The following is a 24,955-nucleotide window of genomic DNA, read 5'->3' as shown; positions in this document are numbered from 1 at the left end:
TTGTTCCTTCCTTACACTAATGGAAGTGAATAACATTTAAAAATGCTTTGTGAGTTTTGGACTGTTTAAACTTACCCTGAATTCAAGGGTAATTTGGAATGTCTGATAGGAATTTTTCAGCGGTTCAAAGGTGATGTATGAGTATCCATATAACTGAGGATACTGGATAATAATATCTGAAAGGCAAAGATAAGAGCATATTGTTTAGCAATGTGTTCAAATATAAAATGGATACACACATTTAGCACTAGATAACATCAGGCAAAAAAACAAGACAGAGTTCCTCCAGAGACAACTATTAGTCAGCAACAGTCAACAATCAGAAAAGGAGTACTTGTGGCACCTTTCTTTTTGCGAATACAGACTAACACGGCTGTTACTCTGAAACCAGTCAACAATCAGTTAACCTACAGCTTTCTCCTCCTCCTACCTTTCAGAGCTAATTCCCTTGTTCCAAAGGATCTGCTGAACTTGCACAGAAACAGCACACTCATGGGAAAATTCTGCTCAACAGTTTCATCAGTGGCATCACTAGGTTTTCACTGATGTAACTGAAAGCAGAATTGGGTCCTTGGTGATTCATCTTGATTTAAGAAAATGTTTAACACAGAGACAGCAAGGCATTTTTTTCCTCAGGGAAGAGAACATATGTGGGAAAGACACATTGAGTCAGATTCCAGGCTGCATTAGGTCAGCTCTGTAGTGCAAAGCTGCTCTAAAGCTGATGTACTTAGCCACCAGAGAATCCTTAGGTGGCTTAGAGTGGGTATAACAGCTTCCACATTACCACCTCCTCTCTGTGGCCAGCTTAGAGTGTATGGCCGGGGTAGCCTATGCCCTAGCAATCATTGGCTGCTATAATGGTCCCTCAGGGCTGTTGACAGCTGGCGTATCAGCCCTCATGCTTCTCTCGCTTATGTCAGAAGGTCAGCCCAGCACAGGACAGCCCCATGATTGGGAAGAGCACAAAGATGGCTTAAAGACACCTTTGCATGTTCTGGTCCTGAGGAGCATCAAGGACTCCTCAGCCACAGCTCAGGATGTGACTATTATCTCTGAATCAGATATAAACCTAATGAAGTAGGAAGGATGAAGGGTCTAACCTTTCTCTATTACTTGTTTTCGGGGTGATTTTGCCTTTCCATTTGTACACAAGTACAGTTACTTTTACAGCTGTAATACAAAGAAACAAAATAAATCTTAGACTGATGCTAACAGAGCTTTAGCGCAGTGGTCCCCAAACTTTTCAGGGTCACACCCCCCTTACCCCTGTCTGAGCCCCCCACACCTCTGGAGCCGGGGCTGGGAGTGGGGTCATGGCTCCCAGGTTGGGGGGGACGGGACAGGGACTCAGAGGTAAGGAGGCCAAGGCTGGAGCTGCAGCTGGGGGAAGGGCTGGGAGCAGAGCTGGGGCAGGGAATGAAGACACAACGAGGGACTGAGGCTGGGTGTGGAGCTGAGGCAGGGCCATGGTTGGGGGTTGGAGCTGGAGGAGGGGCCAGGCACGGAGCCAGGAGCTGGGGCCATGGGCGGAGCCGGGTGCCGCATGGGGCTGGGTGGCACTCCCTCCCTGCCTGCCAGGGGGCTGGTCTCGGTCCAACCCACCTCCCGCCCCGAATGTTCCTCTGCGCAGGGGGCGTGCCTCACAGTCTGGGACCTCTTCTTTAGAGAGACAAAGCTGGGTGAGGTAATATCTTTTATTGGACCAACTTCTTTTGGTGAGAAAGACAAGCTTTCGAGCTTATACAGAGTTCTACTTCAGGTCTGGGAAATGTACTCAGGAGAGTTACAGCTAAATAGGAGGTTTAACAGATTGTTTAGCATACATAGTTAACACTTATTTCAAGGGACCATTCCATTAGCACCGCTCCAATCAGAGAGGGGAAAGTGTGTGTAGGGGAAAGGCAGTGGTGGGGGGATGATTAGCATGTTATAGATTGTTGTTATATGCCATAAATCCACTGTCTCTATTCAATCCAGGATTTTTAGTGTCTAGCAAAGTTATGAATTTAAGCTCCCCGGTTCGTCTTTTGAAAGTGTTGTGCAGGTGTCCTTTGAGGATGATATCTGATAGGCATGGGAAGTGGGTGAAGCTTCCCATGGGGGAGGCTAGCCCCCTGTCCCGCCTCTTCTACCTGCAGCCCTGCCCGCACTCCTCCAAGGCCCCTCCTCCATTCCGCCCCAGGCCCTGCCCCCTCCCCGCTTGGCACCGTCACTCACCGAGTCCCTCTTCGCCCTCCCAGCCCATTGCAAGACCCCCCATGCTCACCACCTGATCCCCCACCCGCCCGCCTGGTCCCTCCTCACTCCTCTGCTCACCACAAGATACCCCACCTCCCGACCATGCTGATAAGTCAGATATAGAATGATCACTTTGTGAACAGTGTTCACTCACAGGTGATATGGTGGTTTTTCCTTCCCCTCTATGACTGGAGGAGTGTTATTGGGCCACTTCACTTCGAATGGTCTCTTGAAATATTTGTTAATTGCTTATGCTAAACAATCTGTATCTCACTGTGACATTCTGAGTACATTTCCCAGACCTGAAAAAGAGTTCTGTGTAAGCCTGAAAGCTTGTCTCTCTCACCAACAGAAGTTTGTCCAATAAAAGATATTACCTCACCCAGCTTGTCTCTCTGATATCCTGGGATAGATACGGCTACCCCACCCCCGCACCTCATCTCCTCCTCCACCGCCTGCTCTGAGCGTGCCAGGTCTCTGCTCCTTCCTCCCTCCCAGCACTTGCCGGCACCAAACAGGTGTAGCAAGCTCTGGGAGGGAGGGGGTAGGAGCGGGAACATGGCACTCTCAGGGGAGGAGGCGGGGAAGAGGTGGGACTGGAGTGGAGATTTGGGGAAGGAGTCGAATAGGGGCAGGGAGGGGGCAGAGTTCGGGCAGGGATTTTGGGGAAGGGGTTGGAGTCGGGGCAGGGCGGGGATAGAGGGGGGTCGAGCAGCCACCGGCGCCAGAAGAAGTTGGTGCCTATGCAAGTCTTAATGAAAATACTGAATATTACTAGACCCAGGAGTCATCTCTGTGGTCCCCATTAGATATGCCCTCCCAGTGTGATAATGAACTGTTGATAGCTACTCTTTGAGTACAGTCTTTCAACCAGTTGTGCACTCACCTTAGTAATTCATCTTAGTACTCATTTTAGTAATTCATTTAGACCACATTTCTCTGGTTTGCTTATGAGAATGCCAAATGCTATGTTCAACTGTGTAAAAATCCTTACTAAAATCAAGATATATCATGTCTATTGCTTCCTGCTTAGGCACTAGGCCAGTAACTCTGCCAAAGAAGGAAATTAGGTTGGTTTGGTATGATGTAAACCCCTGGATGCAGTCCCTTCAGTGTGTGCTCACGTCCTTTTGTAAGACAAATCCATGCTGGCTATTTCTTATAACCCCTATTATCCTCTAAGTGCTTACAAACTGATTGTTTAAGAATTTGTTCCAGAAGTTAGGCTGACTGGTCTGTAGTTTCCCAGATCCTCTTTGTTCCCTCTTTTAAGGATAGGTATTATGTTTGCCATTCTCAAGTCCTCTGGGACCTCAAATGAATTCTCAAAGATAGTTGCTAATGATTCTGAGATTGCTTCAGCTAGCTCCTTAAGCACTCTAGGATGAATTTAATCAGGCCCTACGGACCTGAATAAATCCAGAGTGTCGAAATATTCTTTAACCTGTTCTTTCCTTGTTTTGACTTGTCTTCCTTCCCCTTTTTCATTAATATTAACTGGGTTAAGTATCTGATCACCATTAACCTTTCTAGTGAAGACTGAAGCAAAATAGGCATTAAAGAACTGAGCTTTTTTGATGTCATCTATTATTAGCTCACCTTCCCCACTAAGTAGAGAAATTATACTTTCCTTCATCTTGCTCTTGTTCCTAATGTATTTAAAGAACCTCTTCCTATTACCTTCTATGTCCCTTGCTAGGTGTAACTCATTTGGTGGCTTAGCCTTTCTGATTTTGTCCCTACATGCCACAGTCACTGCTGATCTGCTCAGAGCCACACCTGGCAGTATCACTAGTTATGTGGATAAGCAGCATGAGGTAGTGGTTAAAGGGACAGATGAGCCACACCTTTCCATAATGTCTAAGATGCAGGCTCCAAGCAGGCAGCACACCTCCCTGGACTTCATGTCCAGTTGGCACATGGATGCCTTGGTCCCCCTCAGGAGTTTAGATAGCCGCTTTCTAAGCCAAGGAAGCCATTTCATTTTCAGGAACGGAAGCCCAGCTGGATAAAGTAGAGACAGGAAGGATTTTGCCCCCTTAAAGAGACTTACAAAAGGAGGTGAGCACACTCTGAAGGGACTGCATCCAGGGGTTTACTGTTTTCCGTAGATCTGTCTCTCTCGTGTTTTTTAAATTGTGTGTAAAAAATTCCTTTGCTAATCCTGGATGTCCTTGCTTTACTGCTATGTTGTTCCTCTGAAACCAGAGCTCCCACAGCCAGGTGGTCACTGAGGGGAAAAGTGTCTAAGTAAGCAAGGGCTCAGGAGAGTTGTGGCATTGGTGCCAGGGTCTAGGTGACCAGACTGCAGGGATCCATTGTCCAAGAAGAGTATCAGCATGGGGTCTGCACTAGAGAGTTGTGGTGCTGGAACTGGGAGGGGGAGGAGAGGCACGGCCCTCCCACTTTTTGAAAGTGGACAGGCCTGGCCCATCCACTTTTTGCTGGGGCAGAGCCTGCCCCCTTCCTCTCCTCTTCCCCACAAGGCCCCAACCCCCGACCAGGCCAGTGTGGAACCCAGCCAGGGAGCCATGAAGACCCTCCACCTGCCCATGGTGTGTGTGTGGGGGGGGTGAGAGCAGCCCCCAGCCCATGTCCCTGCCCCCTGGGTCTCTCGCATGTGTCCCTACCCCCTGGATCTCTCAGTCCAGGGCAGGAGGTAGGTCCGCGACTCCATGCTGGCTCCTCACAGCTGCCCATGTGGCTCTCCCCGACCTGGCTCCAGCTGAAGTGGGGGGGCTTTCTCGGAGCCACAGCCTGTCCATGGTAAGAGCCATGCAGGCAGGGGAGCCGCAGACCATCCACCTGCCCTGGATGGGGAGGCCCAGAGGGCAGAGACATGGGCCGGGGGTTTCTCAGGCCCCCTTCACCGTGGGCAGGTGGAGGGTCCACCATGGCTCCCCACAACTGCCCATGCGACTCTTATCATGGCCGGGCTGCAGCTCTCAGGCCTCCACCTCCCCCTGGCTGGAGCTGTGTCAGGAAGAGCCATGTGGGCAGCTGTGGGGAGCCTGGGTCCCTCCACCTGCCCTGGGCAGGGGACACAGAGAGTGGGAACACAGGCAGGGGACTGCTTTCGGCCCTCCACCCTGCCCTGGGTTTGGGGTGGGCTCCCCAGCCCTGCTCTGGCTTCCAGCTTGGCTGGGGTCAGGGCCTCGGGTGGCGGGGCCTCAGGGGGTTTTGTGAAAGCTCTGATGCCCTTGCTATGGAGTACATCTGAGAAACCCAGAACTAGGAACAGTGATTCTCACTATCCAGACCCAGGGAGCTTAGTAGTGCTTGGGATTCAGCAGCTGGATATTATCACACAGACTGGTGTCAGCTTAAAGAGCAGGACTGGACGTGGTTGTGACAATCATTGTTTTCCAGAAGGAGAAAATGAGACATGGTGTAAGATCTGAGCCCTTTTTCTGTGGCCACATTAGGACAGCAGCCGCTATGAGCTAAAGAGCGGAAAGTCACATCCTCACATTTAATCTAAATTACATTAAAACAATGAAATACTGGGCTGTGAAGAAGGCATTTTGGTCCTAATAGTACCCACCATCACCAGATAAAGAAACAGATCTTAAAATGTTTAAAGAAAACTTTGATAGCATTCTGTCTGGCAAGGAATCACTTATCAACAGTTGTGATCGTGAAATCAATACTTCTTTATTGTTTTGCCTTTATGGTCCCTCCTTTATTATCTGTATGGTCTCTGTCTGGTTCTTACTAATTTTGCAAGATTTAATTCAACTACGATGGTGGGGTCTGATTGGTTAAAGAATTGTTTCATAATGGGCTAGGATTGGTGAAAAACACTGTTTTGTAGTATTTTAGTTTACAATGACTGGTTAAGGTAGAGCTAAGCAGCACTCAAGTTCAACTACATAAACTGGGGTCCAAAAGGAAGTTCTTTGGAACCTAACTCCAGGACACAGCCCAAGATCAGAGCTGCCAGACCCCAACATCATGCCATCCTGCAGAAGCTGGAGGAAGCCCAGATGACCTGATCCTGACTGGCCACCAGGAAAAGTTTGTCGGCCTTATTGGGAGTGGTGAGCAAGTATCAGCAGTTGCCAAACTGGTTACCATCAGAGGCAAAATGTGGGAGCCAATTAGGAAAAGAACCCCATCCATCCATCAAGTTGCTAAGGACAGAATTGTGTTGTGCTTGGAGAATAATTGCCCTAACCCACAGCACAAAACCTACCTTCTGTGCAAGTCTCTCCTCCTTTGCCCAGGTTACAATGACACCGAGAACCGCCTCGATCATAATCATTGACACAAAAGCTGTCGGCAGAGCAGATGGTTTCATCACAGGACAGATCAAACAGCCGTACTGCTGAGGCCATGCCATTCCTTCTGGTTGCCTTAGCTGTAGTGGTGCTAGCAGTGGTTGTAGGGAGAGGGTGCATAGTTGTTGCAGGGGAAGCAATAGGATCTGAGGTTGTTGTAATTAGCCTGGAAAGGAGCCTTGTGCTAGCCCCTGGAGCAACCTTGGTTTCAACCAAAAACTTCCTGTTGCCTCCTTTGATAGCAGGAAGTGGCTTGAGCTAAAGCAAGATAAAAGAAACTTAAGTTTAGTACAGTCACATGCTAAAATTAAACATGTTCCATGGAAATTAAAGGTACATCCCCTAAGAAATATATTTGAAGAAACAAATTCATCCTAAAGGAAGAGAAAGACACAAACAAGCCACTTTTATTTTACCTGTGCACATAAGGTTAAAGGTTAAATATGCCAACAGGATCAAGTCCCTTTATCTAAAATACGACTAGAAAATAAATACAAATAGAAATGCCAAACTGGAACCTTTGAATTTACCTCTTCAATATAAATGTCATAGTCTGAATCATCAATATCAAATCCATCATCGTCACCGACTATGGTGCCTGTGATATACCGATGCCCATAGCTTCCACTTCCTAACTCCTCAGAACCTGTAAAGACAAAGCTGGCATATTCAGTTCACATATTTTCTCTCTTTTCAACCCAGAGCCATCAATTCCTGCACAGAAGTTCAGGTCTTAACTCATCTGTTCAGAACAATGAGAACCAGGACGGTGTTGGCATTCATTTTAAAGAATCAGCAAATGTGCCAGTGTCAAGATGGAAAGCATACTGTAGAGCTAATACATCAGAAATTAAATATAAAGCAATCCAAGTGACACTCTCCTCTGGATTTTCTACTGCACTCTGTGCTCTGTACATCATTTTTTTAGACCAGAGTTTCAGTGTGACTCCATTTTTAATAGCTATATTGTCTCATTGAACAAATTCTCCCCCATTTGCAAGTGCATGGTCCGCTACCTCCTCTTCTGGTGATTGAATATTATTCCTGTGTTAAGTACAACAACTGCTTACCTGGAAAAGTAAAAGCAGGAAGATATTCAGGGTGAGATTTTCAATAGCACTCAGCTTTGGCCTTAGTCTGCTCCCATTGACTTCAATGGTTATACTTGGCCACTTTGGAAAATGTCACCTTTAATGTATTTTTAGCTTTTTAAAGTGCAATTTAGCAGCTGAAAATGAAGTGAGCCAGCACCATGTGAGGAACCACATGGTTCCTCTGTGCACCACCAGAAGTGTGATACAGACTACAGGTTAAGGACCATTATTTCAGATGGTGCAATCTCAGGGCAGAGACTCTTTTTATTTGCATGTACTCTATAGCCGCAAGCCCACCACTAATACTAGACAAACAATGACAATAGGTTATCCTGGCCAACAAAGTTTAACAGGATAGACATTAGGCATTACAAACAAGTCTTATTATTTTTGACAGTGGTTTAAAGTACTAGGGATTTAGTAACTAATGTACCAGTAGTGTTTTCATAAATTTGCTTTTTTCACAAAATAATTTTCTCACAAAAACAACCAGTTCCGAGATATTTTTACATGTATTCTCAATGTAAGCACACCCCATAATGCTAGGTCCTTAATTGGCCATTTAAGCTACCACTGCTGATCCATGCTTTGCCAAGTCTCTGTGTGGGTTGAATGCATGTGCTTGCTTGTTTTAGGACTACCTGTACTCTCTCTAGTTAGAGGTAGTAATTTACATTACAAAGCCTGTCCAGCTAAAGAACACCTGCTGAAGGAGAGCACAGTACCAGGGATAGCTGCCAACATGAAAAAAACAACCAACCACTTTATAGCACAGAGGCCTTAACTTCCTCCACTGAGCAAAGTGATAGAATTGATCAAAAATAACACAACTGAAAGGACCTGCAGTAGGCACAGTGTGAGCTGAGGCATTCAGCATTATCACGTAGATTGTACTTGTCTAGTTCTGGCTAACAAACTCTCCTCTTGCTGTGTGGGAACAGCAAAAGAATCTCAGTGGCCTAAAGTCCAGAGGGGGAAATGCCAGTTCAAGCACAGAGCTTTTTGCAGACAATGATTAGCACAAGTGGCGCGCTCTCTTTCTGCCGCTGCACCAACAACCCAGAAACTCTGGCTGCAGACACTTATGAAATCAAACATATGCTCACCAGATATATATTCATGCTGCTACTTTACCAATCCAAAGGCAGACCATGATATGCTAGGTACTAGTTTTATTTATGGGTAGAAGCTGATATATTAGGACTCACCATAATTAGGGAGCAATTCTGGCAGAGATAATGAGGCATCTGTGTTTCCAGACCAAATAATTGAAGAAAAGGTGCAAGGCTTTTAATCCATCTTCTATCTATAAATAAGATGTTACATCAGCCCTATATTAACTGGAAGTATTTAGTGTAAATGAGTTACATCTTAGAAATGTAGCTCTGCTGAGTTTATAATATGCCTTTCAGCTCCTAATAGTTTGGTAAAAGTTCAAGGTTAACTAGTCATGCACACACTCAGAATACACTCATGTGGTTTTTGTTAAAGGGCTAAATTCTCCTTTCCGTTGCACCATGTAAATTACTGAAATAATGGTATTGACAATGGTGTCAGTGAGAGTAGAATTTGTCTCCCAGTATGTATTCAGAAACAGATGATTACTATAGTTAAAGAGAGAAGTATATATTGGGCCCAATCCCACTTTCATTGTGGGAGTAGACAAGTATCTACTATAAAAATATTGGTGAAAGCTTCTACTCCCAGTACTCATGTGAGTAGTCAGTGGGGTTAATCATATTAGTAGGGTGAGCAGAATTTAACCATAGTTAGGTAGGCACCCTGCTTTTACCTCATACAAAGAGCAATCACTGGCTGGCTGTCCTCCTTCCCCACTCTATACTACTGGCAAAATATGTTTTATGAGACATAATGAGTTTCGGCAAAAGAATCAGTGTGCAACAGAAACTAAGGAAATAATAATACTCACAGCAGCAACATTGTAAGTGAAATCTGCATTATACCTGGGCATGGTTTGAATGAAATTGAGCATATGATTAGCCAGTATTCTCATCCGCTCACCCTGGATCTAGGCAATCTCAGTCCATTGGAATATATTTGCTTTTATGTCAGATCTGTAATTTCACTAGGGACAGCTTGCCTTTCTAAAAGAGGGACTTATTTAGTGTGTCTGTAGCTGTTTCAAGGTCAATCCAGTTCAGTCAATACTCCTCTCATTTGTTGATAGGTACTAAAACTGGGGAGAGTGGCGGAGAGAAACATGGAACAATGGTGCCAGTCATGACTTGGGATGTGATCAAAACTGTATTCAAAATATCTAACATATGTACTATACCTTTTCTAATTCAAAGGTCGCAGACTACATAAGAAATATTCATAAAAGGGCAGATCCTGCGACACTCCCTCCTTTCTCAAGCAAATTTCCACTGATTTTAATGGGAGTTTTGGCTGAGTAAGGATAGCAGAAGCTGACTTGGAATAAAATGAAAAGAAAGAAAGCAGACGCCTTCCTACTATCACACACAGGGAAAAGGTTAGAGCCTTCTTTGGCCTCCAGATACATACTCACTGGGCATGGTATTGACTCCATGCTAGTTTTGCACTAGTGTAACTCCACTGATCACAATGGAATTATTCCTGAGTGACACCAGTTTCAATGAGAACAGAGGGTCAGGGTCACTGACTTGGAAACAATGCCCAATTCTGAGGGCAGAGTGTGTATCTTTTTGGGGTTTGGATCAGAATGTTCCACGTCAATGTGAAGCACAAAAGAGATGAAGTATTTTACCTTGCCAATGCCTTTTAATGTATTGAGCAGACATAGCATGTAAAGCCTGGGAAGAAGAGCAAAGAAGATATGGCTTATTAGGGCTGTCAAAAAAAAAAAAAAGAAAAAATGTTGCTTCAAGGCCCTTCTTCTGGTTGGTTTTCTGTTTTACTTAATGAGAGAATGTGGAAGTTTGGCATTACGGGGGCAAGGGCATCTTAGGGGCCCCCGTACTTACCGGTCTCTCATTTGGCTAAGATTACCCTACCCCAACCCTCTAATGCTACTCATACAGGGCCAAATTCTTAGGAAAATCTCCTGCTGATCCATGGGATCCTGAAACAACTGCAGGATTTGACCCAAACTTGACAATGAACAGAAACTTGTTTTTCAAAACAACCAAACGTTGTAAGGAAAACTTTAAGTGGGTACTTGGTCCACATGGAAAGGAAAAGCTCAGCAGAAGGCCAGACAGTCACAGCCGGCACAAGTAACTTATTACTCTACCTGTTGATCTGTGCATGACTCAGGTAAAGCGGTGGTAAACACAAATACAAAGACTGGGAGGTATAGCCTTATCTTGCTGTGTCTAGATTTGCAGGGGTGAATTCTCACACATCAAGATGAGACCATCTTCTATCCCACTGAGTTTTCAGTTCACATCATGGATCATATGATATGACATGATACCCACATATGAGGCAACACAAATATAAAATAACCAGAAGACAAAGAAGTTAAGAGGAGTATTTTAAAGAGAAATCATGTGCTGGCTGATGTATTAGGAGCACGGCATAGCTCTAGCAAAGAGCTCGCCACATAATGGGTGGCAAATCAGGAATGATTAAACCAAGTGGTGCTTTGTGAATACCAAAACAATGACTACAGAGACTAAAAACATGTTCTATATTTCATTACATCAGTGCTCCGGTGTGCAAGGAGATGAAGCCCATCTAAGACCCTCTACCAGCCTTGTAATCCTGTCCCATAATTAATTGAAAAACCTGCAGGGGTCATTGACATAAAACAGCCTCTCTCCAAATAACCTGGGATTAAGTTATACCAAAGAAACCTTTTCAAAATAAATAGGAATCAGCACAAACAGTTATTGCCAATTTAGTAGCCATGGGCATATTGAGAATTATGTAGGAACTAGATTGCAAAGTGCTTCAAAGTAGTTTTGTTAAACGTAGGTGCCGCAAACTTATTCAATTCAGAGGATCACATAGTTCTAACATCAAAATATTTGGAAGGCAGCTTTATCTAATGATCAGGAAACTGAATTCTATTCCTGTCAATGATTCACTTAGAGAAAATCCTGGATCCCAACACTGGCTTACTTTTCCTATCTACATAATGTGGTCAATAATACTAATCCACCTTTGTAAAACACTGAGAGATCTTTGGGTAAAAGGTTCTGTACGAATGGAAAGTGTATTTATTACCTTTAAAATGAAACATTCATGTCACGGCTTGGGTCCTAACTACCTGAAAGATTGCCTCTTTCCCTGTGTATGAGCTCAGATGAGTTCAGACTAGACACTCCAGGTTTAAATATCTGGGCCACCCTTTTTCAAAAGGGGCAGCTGATTTTTGGTGTAACTCGTTTTGCAAGTAGCCAGCTTGAGATGGCTGGTCCCTGAAAAAGTGATGCACCCAGAATTAGTGGACACTTTTGAAATGTTTGCCCTAGAAGGCAGGTGGCAAAATATTTGCAGTGAAAAGCCCTGAGTGGAATGCACTTCCCCGGCTGGCATGATGAAACCCAAGACTGGTGACCTCCAGGCCATAGTGAAAATTCCATCTGTTTTCCTAGACTGCAGCATGGGGGCAAGGGCACAAGAGCGGCAGGTGAGGCTACATTGCTTATTTGATACTGTGGGAGAATTTATTATTTTTGTAATTGTTACATTTGATATTTGAAATATGTTGGTTTTGAAAAAGTGTATATGCACCCAGAGCCATCTCTAAAAAGTGTGTTTTAATATACTGGGAAAATAAATACAATGAAAAATATCTGAAGTATCTTTATATCTGACATTAAGGTAATATTTTTATGTATTTATTGTATTACTGTAGCAACTATGAGCCACAGTCATGGACCAGGATCCCCCTGTGCTAGGTGCTGTACAATCAGAACAAAGACACAAAAATATACCATACAATTAACTAAAACAAAATATTACATCATTTCTTTCCAATACCAAGATATAGTTAGGATTCAAGGAGAATCCATGGTTAACGTCTCCCTTTGTCCCCTCTCTGCACGTGGATAATTGTAACGTAAAACCAACCACACTTTATTATTGCATAATGAATAAGCTCTCTGCAGGTAATCAAGGCCAGATGTTCTATTTGCAATGATTCTGGGAGGTCTGTCACCTCAGGTGACGCTGTTATCAGCTCTTCAGAATACAATCTTCTCTTATTAAGCAATTCCAACAGTTTCCTGCATTGGCTGAAACACTGCCATTAAATGTAACTAATGTATTTGGTTTCAGAGTAACAGCCATGTTAGTCTGTATTTGAAAAAAGAAAAGGAGTACTTGTGGCACCTTAGAGACTAACCAATTTATTTGAGCATAAGCTTTCGTGAGCTACAGCTCACTTCATGTATTTGGAGTACAGACATTGCTAGGATGATATAAGCGTCTGATCCAATGCTCACTAATGTTGTCATAAATATAAAGGGAAGGGTAAACCCCTTTGAAATCCCTCCTGGCCAGGGGAAAGCTCCTTTCACCTGTAAAGGGTTAAGAAGCTAAAGGTAACCTTGCTGGCACCTGACCAAAATGACCAATGAGGAGACAAGATACTTTCAAAAGCTGGGAGGAGGGAGAGAAACAAAGGGTCTGTGTGTCTGTCTATATTCTGTCTTTGCCAGGGATAGACCAGGAATGGAGTCTTAGAACTTTTAGTAAGTAATCTAGCTAGGTACGTGTTAGATTATGATTTCTTTAAATGGCTGAGAAAAGAACTGTGCTGAATAGAATAACTATTTCTGTCTGTGTATCTTTTTTGTAACTTAAGGTTTTGCCTAGAGGGGTTCTCTATGTTTTGAATCTAATTACCCTGTAAGGTATCTACCATCCTGATTTTACAGGGGGGATTTCTTTATTTCTATTTACTTCTATTTTTATTAAAAGTCTTCTTGTAAGAAAACTGAATGCTTTTTCATTGTTCTCAGATCCAAGGGTTTGGGTCTGTGGTCACCTATGCAAATTGGTGAGGCTTTTTATCCAACATTTCCCAGGAAAGGGGGGTGCAAGTGTTGGGAGGTTTGTTCATTGTTCTTAAGATCCAAGGGTCTGGGTCTGTAGTCACCTAGGCAAATTGGTGAGGCTTTTTACCAAACCTTGTCCAGGAAGTGGGGTGCAAGGTTTTGGGAAGTATTCTGGGGGGAAAGACGTGTCCAAACAGCTCTTCCCCAGTAACCAGTATTAGTTTGGTGGTGGTAGCGGCCAATCCAAGGACAAAGGGTGGAATATTTTGTACCTTGGGGAAGTTTTGACCTAAGCTGGTAAAGATAAGCTTAGGAGGTTTTTCATGCAGGTCCCCACATCTGTACCCTAGAGTTCAGAGTGGGGGAGGAACCTTGACAAATGTCAATGAAAACTTTCCATTGATTCCAATGAACATTGGGTCAGCTTTGCTAAGGTGATTGTGCACTGTAACTCACAGACAGCCTAACACAGAGATACTATTGAATTCTGTGGGAGCTGGGGGGTGAGGGATGGAGGGGTAAAGAGTTCAACATCTGTCAAAAGCAGGCCCAGAAACACCTAAATGTCCAAGGCCTTATTTACTTCATGGTAAGTAGGCAGATGGTGTGACTCTCTCAGCAGGGTCCATGTCTTCCTCGGGGTTTGGAAAGTGCCTTACACAGTATAGGAAGTACTGAACTCTAAAAAATAAATAACAATCAGAGCAGCTTGTGACACAGTAGGAAAATGAGATAGAAGATCAGGGTGCTTCGTGAATGCATGGTATACATGCGGGAGTGGAGTGCTCCTTCTATGTTAGCCTCCAATAGAGCAGAAACACATATGTTCAAATGCATTTGGAGTAACGCTCAGGATCTGGCCCACCGCATGCATGCATGTCATTATATAATATAAACAGTTTATTTAATTTTATATTCGCAGACCAAAAAATATGATAAACTAGCATTAACGCTTAAAGTACCTGTTAGTATTTTACAGGTAAGAAGTATCATAAGAATATTGTAATTATCCCCAAAACAAACATTGCAAACCTAGGAAATACAAACTGAAGGCTAAAGTTAAAAGAAATCCAAATGTATTTGGAACTTAACCACCTGCATTTAACTGCAATAAAAAGTTGTCACATGGACAAATGCCATCTCATCAAGATATTTCAGGCTACATCTACACTAGCAACTGTACTTGAGCTTGGTTGTGCCACCATAATCCCGTATTGTCCACACTTAAACCCCAGAAGCATGTGTCTGAAGCGGAGTAGAGGGCGAGAAAGCTAGCATGTCTGAGGGATGTAGATAAGTACATGCTTCAGGCTGTGGCATGTCCCTGTACCCGTGCCAGTGTGCAGTGTGGAGGGGGGTAAAGGGCATGTACCAGGTCTTGAGTTTCAATAGTCCTCCACACCCCCATTCCCATAATGCACTGAGCCCTTTTCTGCCTGACCTTACCCAATCTAAAGAGATCACTCTTTTAATCCATACAGGTGAATACAGCTCCTGCTCCCAGAGCAGCCCCCTGGCACACCCACTACACCCAGATGCTAATCAGTGTGTAGTCAGAATACACTGTCCTCCACGAATTCACCCAGAACAGCAAGAACCTACACCAGTACCAGAAAATTTCAGAGTCTGGAGCAGGGGTCACTGAATGAACTCCAGCCCAGTGTCATGAAACACTTGAGGCTCCTGCACAACCATGATCTCATCAGTAGAGTTTCCAATCCCAAAGTGGTTTGTAGTGGACATATAGCTGTTTGGTGTTGACAGCTTCCACAGGGCTATAGTCACCTGCTTCTGCACCTGTATGACTTCCCTGAACTGAGAGTTCTGGCAATGCAGAGGTGTGGTGCAAGATCTTCATGCAGCTCAATGAAGGTCTATTTCCTCTTTCAGACGTTCTGAAGCCACTGCTGGTCATCCCAGGTTCCAAATCAATGTGATCCCATCACACTGTGCTGGTTCTTCTGCACCAGAAGAATGGTCCACCCCTGGGCAACACCAGCATTCACCATATCTGTGCCATAGGAGCTGAATGAGTTGTCATTCACCTTCAATGTCAGCCATCTTCGACATGTCACAAAGTTCTGCGCAAATTCCATCCGGCATCTCACTGATAGCCTTCTCCACTACATAAACATTTGTCTCACAATAAGGAGCAGGAGCAGAACCACAACCACATCATTATCCCATTGCTCCACGTCTTCTACCCAGTTTAGCTGGGGGGAGATATCATCACAAATTGGCACCTGCAAATGCGTGACGACTGGGGACAGTACCAAGAGCACACAGCAAAGCAGTTCCTAGAGTGTCTCTGTGTGATGCACAGAACCCTGGGATACCACCTCTGAAACAGTACAGCAGCAGTATGGACATGGGTGTACATAGGGTGACCAGACATCCCAATAAAATTGGGACTGTCCCGATTTTTAGGTCTTTGTCCTGTGTCCTGACTGATGCACGGTCGGGACGCCATTTGTCCCAATATTGCGGCTTTGGCCGCTCCAGCGTTTTGGTTTTTTTTTGCTTTGTCAACTCCGGCCGCTTTTTTTTTTTTTGCTTCCCCCATGTGTCCCGATATTTTCTTTGTTTCATCTGGTCACCCTAGGTGTAAATGTACCTGGGTCCAGCACAGCATATGTGGACATACAGCATGGTATGGGGAACAGGCATAAGCATGGAGTATGTGCACCAGTGTAGACAAAGCCCCAGGTATTGAGAAATTTTGAGTTGGTAGCCAGAAAGTGGTGAGAGGGTACCAAAGAAAATATTTACTGTAAGACCTACTATTCCCTGGGAGGGAGAGAGGAAGGGGAAGGGGGGAGGACGACACTACTATTTGCTCTTTGAAGTAATACCACTTCCGAGGATGCAAAACTTAAAAGAGAAAAGATGCTTCCATATCAGACATGCCAATTTGCTGGCAATGAAATAACCTTTGCAGTAACGCTGTCTTCTTCGGAGTTTAGGGTGGATAAAAATCAATTTTTTTTTCTGAAAAAAAAAATATGGGTTTTTAAATTTAAATCTGACTTTTTAATTTTGTTATTTAAATTATAGCTAGTTTTTCTTTTTAAAAATAAACCTGTTTAAAACAAAATCTGAATTTAATACAAAATATGTTAAGGCCTAAACTTATTATAATATCTTAAAACATTCAATTAGAAAATTTATATGCTGAATCCATCAGCCTCTATCAAAAACTTTGAGTTAAAGGTTGCTTTTCTATTTAAAGAAATAAACAGGGGGAAAATATGTAACTGGTCAAGCTTTATAAATATGGCACAATAGGTTAGGTACGGTATTAAGGGCTTGATCCTGTGGGGACCAAGGGGCTGTGTGACTAGGTGCAAGAGATTGGTAAAGTCATGACAGGCACTGGGACCCAGCCTCTGACTCCAGGAGACATCATCATGTATCTCATCACCACTGAACTCACCTGGGTGGTTTCATTCTCTTATTTTATAGCTTCTCCCTACCTAACCTCTGATTGGCTCAGTTTTCAAGTTATGATTATTTATGACACCAGCCACTTACTTTCCAGCTCATGGAAAAATACTGAAGTTTATGTATCTAAAATATTTAAGGTTGTGTTGTTTAATAAATATAAATTTCATTTGCGGTTTTGTTGTGTTTAATTAAATTCCAGTTACCATCCTAGTGCAGCTTGACACAAATCATGAGCAAAAAGTTAATTATCTAGTAAATAAGCAGTATATCATTCATCATTTTCTAACAAACTAAAAATGGACAATAAGAATCTGAAAATATTAAGCTATATCATTGTTTAAATAAATGTACATAGTGTGTCCTCCTAGATAGCAAAAAGATGTACCAAATCTAGTGTAAAGAGTCTATTTAGTTGTAAATCAACATGTTTTAATGGTTATATCAACCAATAAGAAATGCACCTTTGTTCAGAAAATAACTGAAGTACAAATGGAAAAGTTGATTAAAACTGGTTATTTAAATTGAGGCTTTCCACTTGGTGATTCAAATTGACTTGATTTAAATAAATCCATCCTAGTTTCTGCTAATATTTTATTTCTGCTAATATTTTATTTCAGCCGATTGGGTCCGGGTAACTGTGGCCAGATGTGAATTAGATAGAGGTGGGCATTTCACTACCTGTAGATCTCTACTGATTTCCAACAGAGCTTGCTGGAGAGTTTTGTTAGACTTCTGTGCATCTTCTGGCTATGTTAGACCTCTGTAATGAAATATTTTAAGTTCAGTTTATGTACATTGAGGGCTTCTGGTTTTTGGAGTTTATTAATTTCATTGGGGTGGGGGGTATTTTTAGCAATTTTTTAATTTTATGGAGGCTGTCCAAAAATCAGGAGTTTTTAGAGCTCTTTATATATGATTGTAATGTATATTATATACATGAAACATGACAGTATATACTGCTGTAATGAGAAATCTTTGTAATGTTTAATGTTGTGCTGATGCAAACACCAATATGTTAAAAGTGCATTAGGAAGCCTTTAGTGTGCGCCAGCAGGGTCTACACACAGACCAATTAATGTGAAATACATTAGTGCACTTTAGAAATGACACCTCCATAGTATGCATTACTGTTCTGTGTAGACATGCCCTTATACACAAGTGATTGTTTCCAGTGTTGTTCTGGTGTTTATTGGATAAATACCAACTTCTCTTTCTTTTTGTGGATGTTTTATTGTTTTTTATCAGTTAAAATGTAAAATTAGAAGGCTTATATATATCGTACCTGACTTTGTGACTGAGCGTTTGAGGGACTGGGTAGTGCTGACAGCTAACTCATTCACACCTTCCTGTTGTAGTTACGTGTACAGATTTCTAATGAAATAACGTTGTTTTCCCTACTCTTTCCAAATTAATGTCATGTCAGTCCCATTACTCAATTTCAACAGACTGGAATGTTATTCAGAAAGTGCAACATTCCCAAATTAGCATTCAGAGCTTGAGTATCTTCTGGGCAATGGCCCACAGTGGAAGATGAAGAAAACAGGTACAAGCTGTAGATGCAGTCATCACTAAGCAGGATTGGTACCCACTCATGTAGTGAAGGATTATTAGATGGTCTAAATGATATTATGCATATTAGTACATTGTCACTTTAAAACAGTTGATCTTCCTTCAGGGTACTTTAGCAAGATGCCCTGATCTCTGAATGTTTTCAGAAGTCAGCATTTACTGTACATAAGGATAACAACATGAGTTCAGACTCCTTCCTTTATGGCTTCGTGCTCCTGCCATGTTTAAATTCCTAATGGACAGAACTGGTTGAAAATGTTCAACATTTTTCCAGAAAAATTTTCATCAGCACTGTGGACAAATATAAATCATTCTGTAAGCTGGTCGAAAAACAGCAACAATTTTTCTACAAAAAGATTCCATTCAGGAAAACTGTAAGTTTCAAAAATTTCCATCAGCTCTAAGAGTGAACAATGTGCTTTTGTGTGTTGAATCTGAATAATATTGTAGTGGCTTCTTGCACAATGCATAAGATAACATGCCAGTTGTACTAATGCTAGTGTACTCTTGCTATAGGAGGCGGACAGTGCAGTATTTACACTTACTGGTAAATTTTCAAATTATTGCACCAGTAAGTAGGAGAGTTGTGCCTGAATCTACAGTGTGAACATATTTCCAGTATAAGAACACATTTATGTAATAATTTAAATCTCGGCTCTATTACCAAGTAAGATGACAGATTACAAAATTTACATGCATTTTGTAAAAAGATTTAAACGCTTGTTTTACACAAGTACAAATCAGAGGTCATGTCGCATCATATGTGCATGCACAACTGTTCTTAAAATTGGAAAAATGGCAGTGGGGGAGGGGTAAGAAACATCATGTGGCAGTGATGGGACAAGTTAGGATCCCAAGTACCAGTGCAACGTGATATCCTCTAGAACACGAGAAAACAGTAGTCAAGTAAGCATCAGAAGCAGGAAAAAAAAAAAAGAACTACATATTTTCAGTGTCTAAATTCTCTCCCTACACAACGTGGTCTGGGGTTAATTTATTGCTATATTCTTAGTCCACATTAAAAAGCCTACCTTTAACTTCCAGGACCAACTAAGGAGGGTTTTGAACTTGTCTGGTCCCTACTTTTGCATGACTGCAAAGACAAACAATTATTTAACTTGGGCACTTTAAATAAATCTAATGATTAATATCTCTATGAGTGTCTTGGACACTGTAAGTTAAGTTACTATTATTATTCTGAATAGCAGTAAACTGGGATGTATAGATATAGGAACATTGCACAAAATGGGCACACACAGCATTGGAGAACCCACTGATAAACCCTAGTGACAGTACAAGGGACGATAGATAATGACAGTAACAGAACACCACTGTTTGCCCATGCACTGGACATTGGAGCGGAGAGGCACTGGAGACATAGGAGAGATTTTCAATGGCACAAATGGCAGTTAAGTAGCCAACTCTCACTGACCTTCAAATGGAAATTGGTTGCCTATGAGCCATTTTTAATCTTTGAAAGTCTCACCCCAGCAGACTCTAGGAGGATGTTACCATCGTTGGCCATCGGTACAGAGAACGAATGGAGGGTTTCACATATACTGGCTTTGTCAGCAGCTTTTTCAGCCTGTGTGGGCCAGGGGCACTGGAGCAATATAGTGGGGGTGCTGAACACCACTGAACAAAACTGTAAACACTGTATATGATGGAAGCCATGCATTTAGTTGTTATTATTACTTCAAGACAGGGTGTGCAGCACCCCTAGTTCCACACACCCCACCCCCCATGGGGAATTGTAGTGGTGCACAGTGATCAACATCCTCACTCTGCAGGGGTCCTGGAATTGGCCAGTGCATCTCCCAAAATGACCAGCACTGGCCAGACAAGGGATATGGCTGCAGTGGCCAAGGGAACTTTAGACAGAGGGGCTCCTATGGGATCTTGTCTGCATTTGAAAGGTGCTCTCCCCTAACAGAACTCCCAAACATTGCCTGCCCTCCCCTAGTGGTGAACAGCCCCTCATGCATAGCTGCTCCGACCAGTGCAAAGGGGATGCAATTTCCACCACCTGTGGCAATCAGGATGAAGTAAGCTCAGACAGTGCAATGTGCTACCAGTTTAAAATTTCAGTTTTTCAGATCCCTCCAAACATCCCTGGCACAATAACTCCACAGAAGCCACTGGAGTTGCACCAGGGATTAATTTGACCCAACTATGTATCCCCAGCCTTTCTGATACAAACAATTTCATACAGAACCATTGCTCTAGCTCTCTACAAGAAAGGCAACTTCCAGTTTTCAGACTTGTAAAGGAAAATAGCCTCTACTAGGTTTGCCAATTAAACTGTTAGCTGAGTACTGCATTAATAAGCCCAGTAGGAAGTCAATCCTATCCTTATTAGCAGAGCTAAACACTTTATCTTTTCTTACAAAAGAATGCAGACATTCATGTTGAAAGATAAACAGGAAATAGATGAGCACACACCTGGGTCTGAAGCGGAGGAAGCTTACCTTTCGGGATCTAAGAATCAGGGATCCCATGGAGCATACTATACTTTAGAGGTTTCCATGAACATTCAGTTCAGAAGTTGAACTTAAAGTATAGCAGCCTCAGAAAATAAACACTGCACAAACAGTTCAAGGGATCCAATTTACCAGCAAGAAAAAGACCAAGGAGTGAAAAGCAAAACTAACAGTGAAATGAGATGATTAATGACAAAATGAAAGGACTCACAAGTAAGGATATAAACCTAAGGGGCTTGAAAATCAATCCTCAGTGGGTTAAAAATATAGTCTGTAAGACCCACACCAACCTCTAAAGCTGAGGTCTACATTTACACAGCATACAATTGTTTGCTGCTATTGTGCCTCACCAAATACAAGCCTGACCTAAAAACACAACTATATCCCCCAATATCATTTGGCCTTTTGTAATGTATTTAATTACAGACAATTTTCATTCCCATGCATGTGCGAGAGCCTGTGGCAGAGGCAAGGGCTGAGCAGTGAGCACCCCCCGGCACATTGGAAAGTCGGCGCCTGTAGCTCCAGCCCCGGAGTCGGTGCCTATTGAAGGAGCCGCATAGTAACTTCTGAAGAGCTGCATGGGGCTCCGGAGCCACAGGTTGGCCACCCCTGCTCTATAGGTCTAATAACAAGCTGTTTAAAGGTATTTTAAACTTGATTCTTCTTGGAAGTTCCCAGCCCTCCCTTATGACTGTGAAGACTGTAGGTGCTTAAAGGCAGCTGGATGTATGGGGTTATTAAAATCCCCCCTCAAAAAACCCACAAACAAACAACATTATACGAAGACCGGGTTGTGGGTGATTATTTAAATGGTGTTTGAATGCAGTTCTGCCTAAAATATAACCTTCTCCATGCAGTTTCCAATCAAAAGGGTATATTTACATGTTCATACTAATAGTCCTGTATCTGTGCTTAAAAGTGCAAGATCCTCAGTCCTTCTCACATAGCAGTATAGATTTGCTTTGGTCTTTTTGAGTTGTTTGAATTATGTATGCAATATACACAATTCAATTTTAAAGAACTGCAAAAAAGGTGAGCAATAAACTTGTCTGTCTTAATTCTCCCTGTGACATTCGCTTATCAATTCTGTATGAAGTTGACACAAAAGTCAGTAAGTAGTGATCCAAAAATATCTGGCAATGACCTCTGGAGCCTGGAAACAGTATGAGACTGCTTTTGCCTATAACCTCACAGAATCTTACCAGTGGCTCAACTTTCACAGAATTCTGCAAACCTCAAAAGGAAGCACATGTGGTGTCAGGTTCAGGGTGCTTGTGTGCTTTGGTGTTCAATGAGAGTTCCTTACAACTCTGATCCTTTAAAAACTTCACTTTTAGGGTAGCCTTAATTAAGAAAAGGTATGCTACTCACTGAATGTTCGGATAATGTCACTTGGACTGCTGGATAAACTGGATCCATACGAATTCGCTGCTCTGATTGCAAACTGGTACTTGGTGTTTGGAATAAGTCCTTTTAGAACCATGGATTCCATCTGGATCTGCTCTTTTATTACTGTCCAATTGCTGTCAAGGTCTGGCCTAGGATTAAAAACAAGATAATAAATAAGTAAAGTTAGCTGTACATGTTAATTGCCTTTAAACTGTCCAGAAGTATACAAAATAATGAGGTACAAAAAAGGCACAGGAAGGAAGTACAAAGGGCAGGGGAAGTGGGCCAGGCAGAGCTGGGGTCTATAGAGAGTCAGGGCCATTCGAGACCTCTCTCCTCCTTGCCCCAGGAGCCGAGAGCTCTATTTTACTGTTGGGCTGAGGCTGTAGTGTCTGTAAAGATGGTGGGAAGGAATCATAGGACTAGAAGGAACCTCAAGAGGTCATCTAGTCCAGTCCCCTGCACTCGTGACAGGACTAAGTATTATCTACAGTGGACCATCCCTGACAGGTGTTTGTCTAACCTGCTCTTAAAAATCTCCAAAGATGGAGATTCCACAACCTCCCTAGACAATTTATTCCAGTGCTTAAGTACACTGACAGGAGGTTTTTCCTAATGTCCAACTTAAGCTGCAATTTAAGCTAATTGCTTCTTGTCCTATCCTCAGAGGTTAAGGAGAACAATTTTTCTCCCTCCTTGTAACAGCCTTTTACGTACTTACCATGTCCCCCCTCAGTCTTCTCTTCTCCAGACTAAACAAACCCATTTTTTTCATTCTCCCCTTATAGGTCATGTTTTCTAGACCTTTAATCATTTTTGCTGCTCTTCTCTGGACTGTCTCCAGTTTGTCCACATCTTTCCTGAAATGTGGCACCCAGAACTGGATAAAATCCTCCAGTTGAGGCCTAATCAGCGTGGAGTAGAGCGGAAGAATTACTTCTCATGTCTTCTTACAACACCCCTGCTAATACATCCCAGAATTAGGTTTGCTTTTTACAACAGTGTTATACAGTTGACTCCTACTTAGCTTGTGATCCACCATGACCCCCAGATCCCTTTGACAGCCAGATCCCTTTACTGTAAATAACCACTGTAAATAAAATGGCACACAATGCTTTACCAGAAAGTCTTCAAGCTGTTTGTGGGGCTAGAAAGTACGTAGAAGCGAGTCCGCACACCACAGTGGAAAAGCATTTACTCATGAAAGTTGCTCTATTAAAGCCAATGAGGCTACTCATGTGAAGTAATGCTACTCAGCATAAGTAAGGGTGGTAGAATTGGAAACATAGTGTATGCGGAAATTTTTTTTCTAATTTTTCATAATTATTATAAGATCATTTAGAAGCCTGTTTCTCAATTCAAGTGTGCTATATATTTCCCCCCTTCTTTTTCTAGCCTTTTGTATGGATTTTGTGAGCACAATTTTCAAATGTGGATATCTTAATAGGACATTTAAATGCTACATTTGAATCTACAGAATGGCACATCAGGCAAGATTCTGACCTGTTTAGTAAAATTTTGCAACTTGATGTCAATGGAGTTACTCCCGACTCACACTGGTGTAACCAAGATCAGAATCTAAATTGAAAATGATTGTTTTGCTTTATGATTAAGTGTCCATTAACAAATCTCCATTGGAAAACTGGGGGTCAAATTCTTCTCTCAGATACATCAGTGTAAATCTGGAGTAATAATGGTGGGAAAGAAGAATCTGTTCTAGGTATGTCGATTCAGTAACAAGTAATACAATTCCCATCACTGCTCCGAGGAGATGCCTAGTTAAATCTTGAATCATACTTAAGGCTGCGATTCTTCCACGGAGGTCACAGAAATCATGGATTACGTGACTTTCTGCAACCTCCGTGACTTCTGCTGTGGCAGGTGCAGCTGACGTGAGAGCTGCACGAGAAGCTGGCCCCAGGGCCAGCTTCTCAGGCGCCCCCTGGGCAGCTGCACCTGCCACTGCTGGAGCAACCTGGGGTCAGCTGCTCCAGGAGTCCCCGGGGCCAGCCACACCGGCTGCTGCTCAAGAGGCCCCAGACAGTTGGTTCCAGGGACTGTATGAGCAGCAGCCCCAAAAGTAGAGATTTAGTGAGGGGAGTTTTTGGTAAAAGTCATGGACAGGTCACAAGCTAAATTCCCTCTAATCTGCACTGCTGCACAGCTACCTGTTAAGCCCCACACAGGGGCTCAGGGCTGCAGCAGGAGAGATGCCTCTTCCCCAGCACGGATCCTGCCATGGCAGGGAGAGGCGCCTCTCCCCGCTGGCCCCAGCACAGACCTGACCTGGACTTGCTGTGGCCGGGGGAGAGGCGCCCCTCCCCCAGGCCCAACTCAGCCCCACATGGACCTGCCCCGGACTTGCCGTGTCCAGGGGAGAGGTGCCTCCCCCCAACCCCGGTGCTGCTGCGGGGAGAGAGAGCTGCAGGGAGTCCTCTCTCCCCGCCGTAGCCCCTGGGCAGCCTGCACTCCAAACCCCTCATCCTTGGCCCTACCCCAGAGCC

General features: G+C 43.2%; 1 protein-coding gene across 3 annotated transcripts in view; it reads right to left on the bottom strand.

The window, feature by feature from the left end:
* The window catches only part of EGFLAM (EGF like, fibronectin type III and laminin G domains), a 131,792-nt gene that overhangs the window by 45,406 nt on the left and 61,431 nt on the right, over positions 1–24,955 (bottom strand). For all 3 annotated transcript variants that reach the window (XM_073346166.2, XM_073346165.2, XM_073346167.2), the window contains exons 7-10: positions 22,434–22,600; positions 7,052–7,167; positions 6,437–6,779; positions 76–176 (exon numbers count right to left, since the gene is read on the bottom strand). In XM_073346166.2, the coding sequence (XP_073202267.2) occupies positions 76–176; positions 6,437–6,779; positions 7,052–7,167; positions 22,434–22,600 (727 nt within the window). The remainder of the gene's footprint in view (positions 1–75; positions 177–6,436; positions 6,780–7,051; positions 7,168–22,433; positions 22,601–24,955) is intronic.

Source organism: Lepidochelys kempii, chromosome 5 (genome assembly GCF_965140285.1).
Source record: "Lepidochelys kempii isolate rLepKem1 chromosome 5, rLepKem1.hap1, whole genome shotgun sequence".
Lineage (NCBI taxonomy): Eukaryota > Metazoa > Chordata > Testudines > Cheloniidae > Lepidochelys > Lepidochelys kempii.
Note: the sequence above shows the minus strand (reverse complement) of the source record. Positions and strands in the feature narration are given on the sequence as shown.